Below are 12,793 nucleotides of genomic sequence, written 5' to 3'. Positions count from 1 at the left end.
CTGATGGCGTGGGCTTTGAGCAGACCTGTCTGACACAGACATCAATGAGGTCGGTCTTCTGAGGCTAAGCTTAGGCATAATAATTAATCTTGTTTGACATCATCATCCTCGGTGTCACCTAGCAACCGTCCACCTGCCTTAACGATACCACAATAGAGGCCTGTCATTGGCTGTCTGGGGTGGGGCTTTCACTGGTTACGATGCAAATGCCTTGATGTTAGAGGAGTGAAAATGCAGTGGAGGCTAAATCCACTGAAACTCAATTTATGTAACATTTTATTTAAAACTTAATGGAAAGAGAATTTTATTAACCACCTTATATTAATTGCTAACTTAAGGTCTGAACATCACACTCTTCTTTACCATTACAATGAGTACAAAAGGAAAAAAGGGTCATCACCTCCACCTCTGATCTTTTCTCATATTTTTTTCATGCTTTAGACCTTTTAAAGTCTACTTTGAACACCTGATGACTGCGCAGCAATTATGTACAGTAAGATGGAGGACAACGTGAGAACTTTACAATCTTTAATTTGTTTTCAGTCGTGTGTTAGCAAATCCATCTTCTGGAGCTTTCATTAAATCTCCATGAGTATGATTTGCTCTTCCATTCACCTAACTAGAAAAAGAGACAAGCAACACCACCTTTTTTTTAAAGACTTACACACATGCATGCCATAATGTGCACCAAGGAACACACACATACTCAGATGCTTATGCTCACAAAAAGTCAACCTGTAAGACAACATACAGTAAAGTAAATCTGGTAGTCAGTATGGTCTCTGTCTCTCTAAAAGACTCAGTTGACAAACACTGCATTTACTTTAATATTGCCATTATGAGCTATTACTTGCTATCTCTCTCTCTCACACACACACACACACACACACAGTGCAAAGTGCACAGATTCAAGCCTAACAGCTGTCATCTGCAGAGAAGAGAGAGACCAAAATGCCTCTCAACCGACAACTGGAAATTGCAAATGGCAGTGTGCTCAGGTAAAAGACTGTGACTGTGTTCCTCACCGTGTTTACTCCTAGAAAATTGGAGAATAACAGGCTGTCATACGGTGACACATCAGCCTTTGTTAAAGAAATTACTTTGCTCTTCGCCTAGCTCTCTGATGCTCGGCCTCCTGGACAAATTGTCCATTTGGCGAGTGCAGTCTAAATGGAACTGCGTCTTCGGCATGTTGCTCTGAAGCACAAAGAACTGGGGCAGATAGGAATCCAATTATCCAAGGCAAATAATGGATGTCTCATTTAAGATGTGCGGCTGTTGCGACAGTAATGGCACCGCCACAATTTTCCTGAAGCCACTCTCTATCAACGACATCATCTTCTGCTCAACACTAACTCATCTATAGCCATATACTGCAAGCTGTCAAGTATTACAGATCATAATAAATCTTTTGAAGGCATGGGTAACACGGTTGTCAAAGATAGAATATTTACTCACATGTAGCGTAGGTGTTGGTTCTGAGCGAAAGCTCGAGCCTGGATCACCCTCAGGTTGCAATTCATGATTGTTCTGAAATGACAAATGATAAAATACAGATGAAACTGTGAACAGACCACCAAAACAAAGGCATGTCTTTTCTCTCTGGTACGGGCACATACAAACACATTCACATAGTAGCACAGTGTTATGATCATATAACTGCATGTAGGCCATTTAGATTTTTTATATTTCCCTTCTTATTTTTGGTGCATTTCATTGTGCTCGTGCCTCTGTTCCTCATCTTGATCTCCAAACTTTTTTTTAAATCTCTGGCAGTTAGAAAATGTTTAACCATGTGGGCAGAAACAAAAAATGAACATGTTTAAAATACACAAAATGGTGGCCTCATAGTAAGGAAACAACCATGCAGTACTGATACACTTCAAGACATTTTTTTGTTTCTGCTGCAGTAATCCACTGCAACGAGTCAGAATAGTTCTTTGTCTCTTCCAATTCCAACTTTAATTCCAACTTTAACTTCAATCCGCATGTATACACCCCGGAGCTCAGCTCGAAATAGAAATTCACTTTGAACCGCCATTTGATGAAAGATTTGTGAACTTGTGCGTCTTTACTCTAAAGCGAGTGAAACCTCTGATTATGGCGTGCATTCTTTCACATCCCTTCATTGTGTTCACTTGTATCGAGTGAAATAACTGTGAAATTAAACTAATCCTCATTTTGCAGGGGACCCCGTGGACTCCTCTCAAGGAGTCCTGGAATTCCCAGCACCCCAGTTTGGGAACCACTGTTCTAGGCTACAATGGTAATGACTTCTAATCGTGTAATCACAGATGTCTCTCACCAAAGAAGTCATTGACATCATCAGTGAGCGCCTCATAACACAGTGTGCTGATTATACCCAGCTGCTGGTGCCAATTACCTTCTAGAAGTCTGATCACACCTCTGTGGCGTTTGACTGGGATGTGGTGTTTCATCACCCAAAAGTTCCAAAAGTGGGACTCTGGGACTTCCAAGGGTCCTTGAGAGGGTTTGGGGGATCCTTGAAAACCGTCAAAGGAGTTCCCCAGAAAAATAATTAACAAAAATGTCCCCATTATTTCAGTGCCTGGAAATTAGCACAACAACAGATGACTGTTGAGCTTGATAACTCTATATAAAATTCTGTGTTAAAGTTGGGAAAGCCTGGATCCAATCACATTTATTTAAATGAGTAGTCTTTGTGCAAGTAAAGTTTTCCAAAACTCACAAAGAGCCAAATGAAAGGTAATAGCACTTCATCAAAGCATTTATTTTACCTGAAGGGTGCTTTTGAACTCCATTCAAAAATCCAAGAGACTACACTATTTATCTTCTCTAATCTTTAGAAAAAATCGTTTTGTGGTAGGAAAAAATAAAATATTCACCTATTAAAAATTAAAAATGGTAGATGCGGTAAGTGCTAAAAGGCAACTACCTGAAGTTATGTCGACTTTAGCAAAATGTTAGCAGAGTGATACATCAGACTGATCACATTAATTCAGGTTCATTTTTTTGATTGAGTTTACTCTAACCAAAAAATAAATCATTACTTAAATGAATAGTTCAACCTTTTGGAAAGTATACTTATTAGCCTTTGCCAAGAAATAGTTGCATGCAATTCCCTGTAAAACCACAAATTCTTGTTCTTACATTTCTTTAATGTACACATTCAACAAGAGGCTTGAGGATTTTTTGTGTTTTGCTTTGAACAGAGATTGACATGAGATTGACATGGCTTTCACTCTTAGAAAGGAAGCAAATAAATGTATTTCCCCAAATGCTGAACTATTCCTATAATGTTATTGTGACTTAAATCTGAAAAGGTTTGTGTATTGAATGATAACTAATGAATTTATCAGCACAAAAGCAACAGTAATTATATCACACTTGTGACTAGAAAGGTGCAGATATAAGAATAAACATAGTGAATGCAGCATGCTTCTTTCTCTGGAGATTAATGTATTGTCATATAACATTTAAAAAGTCAATGTTTATTTTTTATGAATTATTACAATTAATAATTACAATCAAATACAGTAGAATATAAAATAAGGTAACGTAAACTATTCCAGAGCAACTATGGCTCAATCATCCCTCCACACTGCTAACAGCCCCATAACGTAACGTCATACAAGGTAACAGCCTTCCCTGAGAAGGCTCGACTCCAGTCGGGAGGAGCCAGTGTCCCCAGACAAGGCAGCAGGAGAGAGGTGGTGGTAATGAGAAAAATGCTAATTTAGTGGTGGAGATATTGCACTTGGCCTCCCTGATGAGGGATCAAGGGGATCAGGGGAGAGGCCAGCTCTGACTTTGGAGGGCAAAGGAGAATACTGTTCCCTGCAGAAAGGAAAAAAAAAAGGAGGCCTGGAGGCGGCAGCTGAGAGAGGATTGGCGGGGGTGAGAGGAATGTAAAGGGTGTGACCTCATAGTGCAGGGTAGCAAAGCAGGAAAGGAGCGTAACATTGCTTTAAGAAGTGAAGAGATGAGAATAAAAAAAAAAACACAACGCTACACCAGGGACCCTTAATTCAATTTTCCCTGCTGCTTTTTAGCATTATTTGATCAGTGGCTAAGCAAAGCAAAGGGGATGTTCCACTGGTGTGTGACTGTCGAGAATTAAAAGCTTGTTTAAACATCAGCCTGCGTTACGATCAGAAACATACCCTTCATTCCCTCTTCTCTCTGCGCAGCTCAACTAACACATTGTCATCTCCTCAGAGAATTAGCTGGGATTGTGTCACTTTCTGAGAGGTATCGGACACTAAATCCTGATGCGTTGCTGGTGATGCTGCAGCTGCAGCCACTTGTGTTGTAAGCTGAATTACAGCCTAATGGAAAACAGGGATTAACAGCGGTACAGGTTACACTTTCGTTTTCCAGATCTGGAACACAGTAGGACTGAAAGAAGTGAAGTGTCTGTCACTAGTCTCCCCTCACTCCCTGCCAGATAACGGTGTCAACACTCACAGTCTCTGTAGTCCAGTGTAGAGCTCCATATCCACGTCTCTCAGAGTCTGCAGGCCTGTCCAGTTCTCTATGTGTCTGTAAACAAGAAAGAAAGAGAATCGTAAATGAGAGGTTCCTGTTCATCCGAGGAAAAAGAAAAACAAACCAGAAGACAAGCCAAGATTTTTTTTTCCAGTCCCAAGTTGCAAAACTGAGACTGCGTGTGTTGTCAAAGTTTTTTGAATCCATATTCATTTAAATTGCAATTATTGGAACAGTTCTGACAAAGCACTCTCTGCTGCCCTCTGATAGATTTAATTGCCAAGAGGCAGCTTCTGGAGCTTAATCTATGTGAGGGGAAGTGTGAGGGGGACAGACCAAATAAATACCGCAGATGGTTTTACTTCTACTAATACTATCAGACTCCCAGGAAAAACTCTTCTATGTGGTGGGATAAAAGTCGGGAAGCTGGCACCTTTAAATTAGCTTTAGGAAAAAGAGCATTTGCAAATGATTTGTTTGTTATGGTTTGGAAATGAAATAGGCACACACACAGGGCACACCAATTTCAATTAAGCCAGGGAAATGAGGAGACGTAGCAGAGGACACAGCAAAGGCTTTATTGCTTTGTTTTGGAAAGAAGAAAATATGATTAAATGCTAAAGAGAACTTCACTCTAAATGTCAAATTTCAAATCAGTGCTATGAACCAAATAATCAGTGAGACACATACAGAGTTTTCTACATGGCAGGATGACAGCTGGCTTTTAATTTGGAAGGTGCTATACAGATAACCTGTGTACACATACAGTTTAGACACGTGGAGAAACAAATCTATTTACATGTACACTGTATACATAGTCATATAATAATCTTGAGATTTGATTTACATTCACTGTTCATCATTCAATACGATGTCTGTGATCAGATAGGGGTTTTATGACAACAGCAGCAAACATTCCTGCTGTTTTTGGCAAACCCTGTGCTCCACTACCATATCTATTGGCTTTTGTGCATCTAGTGTACAATGATGAGGCAGCGTCTGAGACATTCTGTTTATCTGAGCTCTGCGCTCTGGGGTGCATCACCTGCTTTAGTGGAGAGGAGAATACAGGTTTGCCAAATGTAACCAGCAGTGTTGAAACTCCACTGCGCATTTCTTTATAGGTGGCTACTGGGTTGCCAATTTTTTTATGAAGGCTGGCAGGTGGGAGCAGTTAGCGGTAAGAGAACATGACTGTTGCTGTTTCAGGATGTTTTTCCAGTCAATGATTTTAAGCTTTGATTACATTCAGAATACCAGCAACTGTGGCCATAATGTGAGCTGAGTCACAGTGAAATTGAGCTTGGATTTGTCAAATGGTTTGGGAGATTGGAACTCAGTGCAAAATAAACATGATTTGTCCAGGTGGACCACTGACTGAGAGCATTTTTACACTGGGTTTGTTTGCTTAAGTCCTAAACCTAACCCTAACCCTACCCAGATTTAATTGTTTCCCTCCCCCTGCTGGTCTGCTTTAACACTTTTTTACTGCTGTTCGGATCCACACTCACTTGTATAGTCATTTTGTCAACAAAGTGCACCTGTTTACTACCATTGCCAGGAAACAACAATGGCTCCCATTTACACTTGTGATTTCAAGTATTTCAGATGAGATTTCAGACACTTTCATTTACACTCAGCCACATATGTGATTCTCTGTTGACAAGATCACATATCTAATTGCAATCTGTCCTGGTATTCCCAGCCTACATGGAAATAAGTACCAGCCCAACTCCAGCCTAGATGGTGGTGATAATGCAGCAATTACCAGTTAGCAATTACAGCTAGCTAGCTAACATGCATTTACACCTTTTTAACAACTGGTTAGAATGCAGCTGAGAAATCAGATTTCAGTACATCTCAAATGCTTCTAGGATGCATTTATACTTAGCTTTTCTGAGATTGGATAGTATCCAATCTGCCCAAGATGCATAAAGAAACTGAAGACACTATTGGGTAATACAACAAAATCAGGGAGTGCATCAGTGTTGCATAATACCACTCATTCATAGACACACCCATACAACCATTCGTACACTAAAAGCCGAACACTGTATGATACCAAAATGCATGCGAGAGTTAACAAATGTGTTCCTGAAAATGTGCGGCAGCTCTAACTGCTTCATGCCAACAGAGTCACAGAGGTGATGTTGAACTGAAGGCAGCTGATTCTGAAGGCAGGGAGCTGAGTCATTAATGTGACATGCTAGCAAACAGGACGGATTCCCCTCGCAAGGCGCTGCTTATTCACAGCACTGCTGTGTTGCCCCAGCGACAGAACGAGAGGGCAGGCTCAAACTGTGTGGAAAGTAGTAGAAAAGTAAAGATTTACAGAAGTTTACAAAAGTAAACATTCAAAATATTTTTTTGTGAAGATAGTGTTAGGTGATTGACATTTTCAGCCCTTGAGTGGGCATAGAACTCTTCCACTTGAATCATCTGTACAAACAATGACCAAGTGTGCAAGACTGTAAACCTAACTTAGCATTCCTTGAAATTCTTGTAAAATTAGCCTAAAACGCCTATTAAAGGCATGCCTAAAGTGAATTGAAAGTTGTTCTTAAACCATTAGGAGTACATGCATGGTTTTGGTCTCTTTTGAAAGGTAACACTTTGAATTTTTTTTCAGAATCACAGTAAGTGCTACTGGCACTGAATGATAAAAGTTTGAACACGCTGAGGTAAAAGGTTTTTATTTCCAACTGAATATTTTTGCAAACAGATACCTGCAGATGACCTATAGCTGGGACTTATTAGCTGGAAAACACAATGGGACCACAGAATGGAGCCGTACCTAGTCCAAGTTCAAATTTAATAACAATACCATATAAAATGAATATTTTACACATTTTTCTAAGGGCATTTCTAGGCGTCTTGCAAAAAAAGGCCATTTAGAGAAACCAAATAACCCTGCTTCAGAGTAACTGAAGCATAAACACATTATAGTGCTTTGTTCCCCTGTTGAAACTAAACTTTGTGCATATAAAAGAGTAAAAACAAGTGCTATGGTGGAAAAGCAGTTTATATAAAAAGTAACACACAGCAAACTATTTAAATTTACATAAATGCCAAGTTGTGGCTTTATAGAAACCACTAAAGCTGCATATTGTCATTTTTTGGAATTTCATTGGCTATTCGAAATGCCAGTTATCAGCAGACTCTGTTCCTATTGGCTCAGTCTTCACATGAAAGAAAAGGGGCAGGCACTTCCTTTCAACATGGACTCTCGTTGGTTATTGAAGGCTGTGGACAGGACATGGAAGCTCCTATTGGATCAAGTGAGGTGTCAATTGAAACGTCAGTGTGCAGCTGCCATTTTGATACTGACGTGGATAATATTTACATGCTAACTCGAGTTATAAAAAAGAAAATACCTGGAAGATTAGGACATCTGCCGGCTAATTTGAAATGATGCAGCAGCCATTCATGGATATTTATTGATGTAATAATGTGTTTTACTGGATTGGATCGACTGGACCTTTGCCAATGTAATAAGACTGTTTTTGTCGGAGTTCTATCAGGGGGTTAATGACAAAAGTCAACCACAGGTGCTAAAGAGTACAGCAGTGATAAATATGCATTCGGGAGACTTAAAATTCCCTTCCCCACACCAGTAATATAGTGAATGAAGTTACAGACTGAACCTATTATAGGAGAACTTCTTCATACTCAATCAGTTTGATCTTAGAGTCAGTGTCAATGTTGGATCTAACATTGTAATGGTATCCTTTTTGTGCTGGTCATATATGCAGGGCTATATATTTAATACTGTTAAACATTACATTTTATTGTGAACTTCTAAACTGTGCATTTGAATAAAATAAACAACATAGTGGGTACTTTTACACAGCTATCATTTAAAAAAGTCTCAGCTTTCCTTAGAGATGAATTTTAACTTTTGTAATTGTTTGTGACACAAATTAATTAAACCCAGATTAAGTCACATGAAAAGTGAAAAATATTCAACCAACATATTTCAACACAGAGCCTTCATAGACACCACATTATGGATGAGTCTTTATCAATTATCCAGTGATGGCTATAGGCACATATTTGGCCAGCCTCTAAGGATGTTGCCTCTAATATTATTTGTTACTATTATTTTGTTCATAATAGTATATGAACAAAATGTTGTAAATAGTGAAAACTACAACATAAACTGTCATAGAATGCAGACACAAAAATAATTGAAAAGCTAGGTAAATTTTAAAAACAAGCCAAAAATCTTAAAAAACAACAAAACTCTATTTTATTAAATATTGAAAATACAAGGCACACTTGTGGTCCCCAGTTGGTGTCCGTCTGGGCTTTGTTTACTGTCATCTCTCTGCTGCTGCTGTCAAATAAAGGCATAAAAATGCCCTAAAATATTTTTTTAGTGAAAAAATTCTCATTCATGCCTCTCAGATACATCAACCCCTCAGACTGACCTTATCAAGATAAATCAATCTGGAATTACGAAGATAATATCAACTTCCTTAAGAAACAAAAAGCAGCTCTCTGGATTTATAATTCCAGAGGCATCTGAGAGGGATGAATATAGATTTTAGAATTGTAGAGTTTTATGGTTATTCAATAAGATTGTTTTGCAAATTTTGGCAGGAAAAAAAATTAAATAACCTACATGGTAAGAAACAATACAGAAACCATGGCCTTGTTCAAAACATGTGGTTCTCTGAAAACGATAAAGGCCTCAATATGGAGCTTTAGCTTTAACTGCGGTAAGTACTTGACAGATGCCTCAGTTTCAATACATTTTCATTTTATGTATTATTTTTTTATTAGGATAAACATGTAAAGCATTAGCAGCTTTGGGCCTTGCTCAGTTTAGAAACTGCTTTCCAGCAGGTTTCCTGCCATCCCACAGTGAGGACGAAGAACAAGAAAATAGCATAAAAACAAGACAAACAGAGAAACAATAAAAGCTGACAAGTTAGTTCATGGGCTGAACAACAGTACTGTTTTTAGGAGTGAATGCCCAATAAAAGAAAACAGCATTTGGCAGAAAATAGCTTTTTTTTTTAAAGAATACAGACATGTTACACAGAATTCAAAAGAAACAGAAACAGAAAGAGATTGATTATTGAAATGTTACATTTGCAAAAAATGGAAATTAGGAAGTTGTTGTCAAGAGCCACAACAAAATAATTTCTAAATAAGAATCAGCTGAGCAGTTTGCCATCTAAAAGAGCTAATTCCGAGAATCATACCTTGCATATTTAAAATGTTAACAGTTGTTTTTATTCACACTTGCTAAGGCTAATTTGGTGCACTGAAATAGGTTGACAGTCTCATATTGTTTCTGCCCTAATTTGGAAAGTGTTAACAGGAATTTAGTATCTGCAGTGATTAAATACAGAAAATAATTTGACCAGCTTGCATCAATGGGACATCATTTCAATTATATTGTATACCCTAGTAAAATACTGATGCAATATTGTGATATGAAAAAGTATAATTTATGTGAGCACAAAATGTTTTCATTTGCAGCACCACTTTATGTGCTGTGATATAATTTTGCACTATTCCCATTTTCATCATGCTGCTGTCAACAGACAGCACAGAGGAAGCAGGCAACACCTCCCTGCGGACCTGAGCACGTTGTCTGCTCAGAACCTCTGATTGTCCGCGGCACATTGAATATGCATGTGGATTAGACTGCTGTGAAAAGATGGATATGAATAACAAAGATACTATGATAATACAGGAGCGTTCAATCTCTGTCATGTTATTCCTAGATCCTTGGAGGATGCACAAATAAAATGGTACAAAAATAAAATCAACCTAATTTGAAAAGTAATGGAGATGCTATCATTTTTCATTTAGGGCATTCAAATACACACTCTTGTCCAGACTTAAATGAGTGAGACAGTACAATAATTCTAAATCACTACTTTGTCAAAATAAATATTACACAGAAGAAAGAAGATTTAGGAAAAAATTAGATCTTTTTCTTGACAAGATTAGAATGAAAGTCTTATTTCTTTTCTTTCCTATCTGTCTTTAAATTGTTTGCTCTCTGTACAGTATTTTATGAAAGGACAGTTTTCTTAAAGTGCTATCATAATAGATTTGCCGTGACATGACTTGATTAATAACTGGTAAGTGCATAGGATATGAAAAGGATATGATCAGAACAAATTGTACAGGCAGATTTGTCAGCTAGCTCTCTAACATACAAGCCTATGAAATTACAGCCACCTTCCATCTGCTTTAGAAAATGGCCTCCAACAAAGTACAATCTGAACTGGGTGGCAGGGTGGTTCAGTGCTTGAGGAGAACACCCTGGAACCAAACAGTAACAGATTCGATCCCAGCAACAGCCATCTGTTGTGTTGAAGTGGCCCTGGGCTACACGCTGAACCCCTACCTGCTATCTTGTTCTAAGCTTCGTGAATGTGACAAAAACTCCAGTTTTTCATTTCTTAATAGGTGAACAAAGGTATAAACACTACAGAAGTCAAATGTGAAAGAGGATGATGCCAATTTGAACATCACATACTGAGTAACTCTAAGTTAAGATAAAGAACCAGTTAGAAGCTCTCTGCTCTTTTTCAGCAGTTGCTATTGATGTATGGAAGTTTATTAGTTACAAAACTATTGAGCAAGCAAAGAACAAATTTGAGTAGTAATGTGCAAGTCAGAATGTAAGGACATTTAGGAACTGATTAGTTTGTACAAAAAAAGTTTTGAATGCAAAAAACAGACTCTAATTGCTGTTTTGCACCACAAGAAAAACTCCACCGTGGGACTTTTTATTTCTGAGCAAATAATGTGAATTTCTTTGCTCCATACTGTCAAAGTACCAAACTCAGTTATGGCACTTTGTATCCCTGCATGTTAACACTGACTGAGAGGGGAACAAACTCCACTGAAATTGACTTGAAAGTCAAGTGCCACCCGGTTAGACCTTCAACCTTCATATATGGCCTCTTGAGAGCAGCAAAACAAGATGTAAACACAACACTTTCATATTAACATTTTATTGTATATAGTTATTATGATGAGTATCTTAGCCTATTCATCATGGAACAACATTATTTTATCATCTTTTGGAGTCATATTTCTGGCTCCCTGACAAATTTAAGTCAAATATTCATCTCCTTTTAGCTCTGGTTTGGCTTCCACCGACTCCTGAGGGAAACATCCTGCTCTTCAATGGCTAAATGTTCCACAATTAGCTAGTCCCTAACTTCGGTAACTGTGTTGCACAGGTAGCTTTTTTTTAGGGCTTTTTCATGGAAAACAGCTGACTGTTGCAGTACCAAGTGAACCAAAATAGTAAAGTTGGAGCCCTTAATCCAAAAGAATGAACTCAAAGATGCTAAAATGCTCCATAAAGCCGAAGGGAACTGCAGAGTCAGGTGATAATTCTCTGTGGTTTTGTCACTGAGGACGACTGCTTTCACATTACACACACAGTCACCTGATCCATTGGTAATACAAATATTGATCAGTGCAGCTTTAAATCTGCTTTGGGTCCATTTATTTGTTTTGTCATTGATGAGCTTCCATAGATCATTTGTCTTTAGCAAGGCACTTCCCTAACTTCCCCAACTAAATAACCTGCTTAGTCACCAACTGTAGGCAAGCATGGTTTTTCATGGTTGTTCATGAAAAAGATTAGAAACAGATATTTAGTGAGTAAACTGCACAAAATCATGCCTGTAACATGAAGATGTGTTGTTGTGTGATGAATATGAAATTATTTTGATGCTACCACTGAACCATTCCCTCAGCTGAAATGTGTGGTAATATAAAAACAAGATACATGGGGGCCCCTGTAGCACAAACACAGAATATCTTCTGTTTCTTGGTAATCTTCCCTGATTCTGCCCATTGTTTCCAATACTGCTGTCTGTGTGTGATTTACGACTTTGTTGGGATGATCTACAACGCTCGCACAACCACCTTAATGGGAAAATGTTTAATAAAATAGAATGTCTCTGGTGTGTTCCTGGGATATTGATCTACATTCTGCCTCCCTCTCTGTTTTTATAGAGGCAGAGCAGCACTCCTCTACAGCCCAAACACTTCAGAGTGGGGACGCAGCGGTGAAGTAGCACTCCTCTAGATTAAAGCACACGCCTAACATCAATCAGATAACCTGTTTTTCTTTGTGTGCTTTTTTTTAAATGCTTGACTCATAAGTATCTGCAAGCTGCATTGTTAAGATTTGGCCCGAAAGATGTATGAAAAGGACACAGAGGAAGTGGGGAAAGATGAAAAAACAGGAAAGTAAGCTATTCCCTTCAACATTTACTGCAACTCGTAGGATGGAACAAGTCATCCTCCAAACCAATCATGAGGGACATTTGGCATT

At 38.4% G+C, this 12,793-nt stretch overlaps 1 protein-coding gene across 1 annotated transcript in view; it reads right to left on the bottom strand.

Annotated features, from left to right (window-relative positions):
* The window catches only part of ntrk3b (neurotrophic tyrosine kinase, receptor, type 3b), a 179,209-nt gene that overhangs the window by 137,284 nt on the left and 29,132 nt on the right, over positions 1-12,793 (bottom strand). The window contains exons 2-3 of the mRNA XM_042407707.1: positions 4,450-4,524; positions 1,459-1,530 (exon numbers count right to left, since the gene is read on the bottom strand). Coding sequence (XP_042263641.1) covers positions 1,459-1,530; positions 4,450-4,524 — 147 coding nt within the window. The remainder of the gene's footprint in view (positions 1-1,458; positions 1,531-4,449; positions 4,525-12,793) is intronic.

This window comes from Thunnus maccoyii, chromosome 1, assembly GCF_910596095.1.
Source record: "Thunnus maccoyii chromosome 1, fThuMac1.1, whole genome shotgun sequence".
Taxonomy (NCBI): domain Eukaryota; kingdom Metazoa; phylum Chordata; class Actinopteri; order Scombriformes; family Scombridae; genus Thunnus; species Thunnus maccoyii.
The sequence above is the reverse complement of the archived record's forward strand: the minus strand, read 5'-3'. Positions and strand labels throughout refer to the sequence as shown.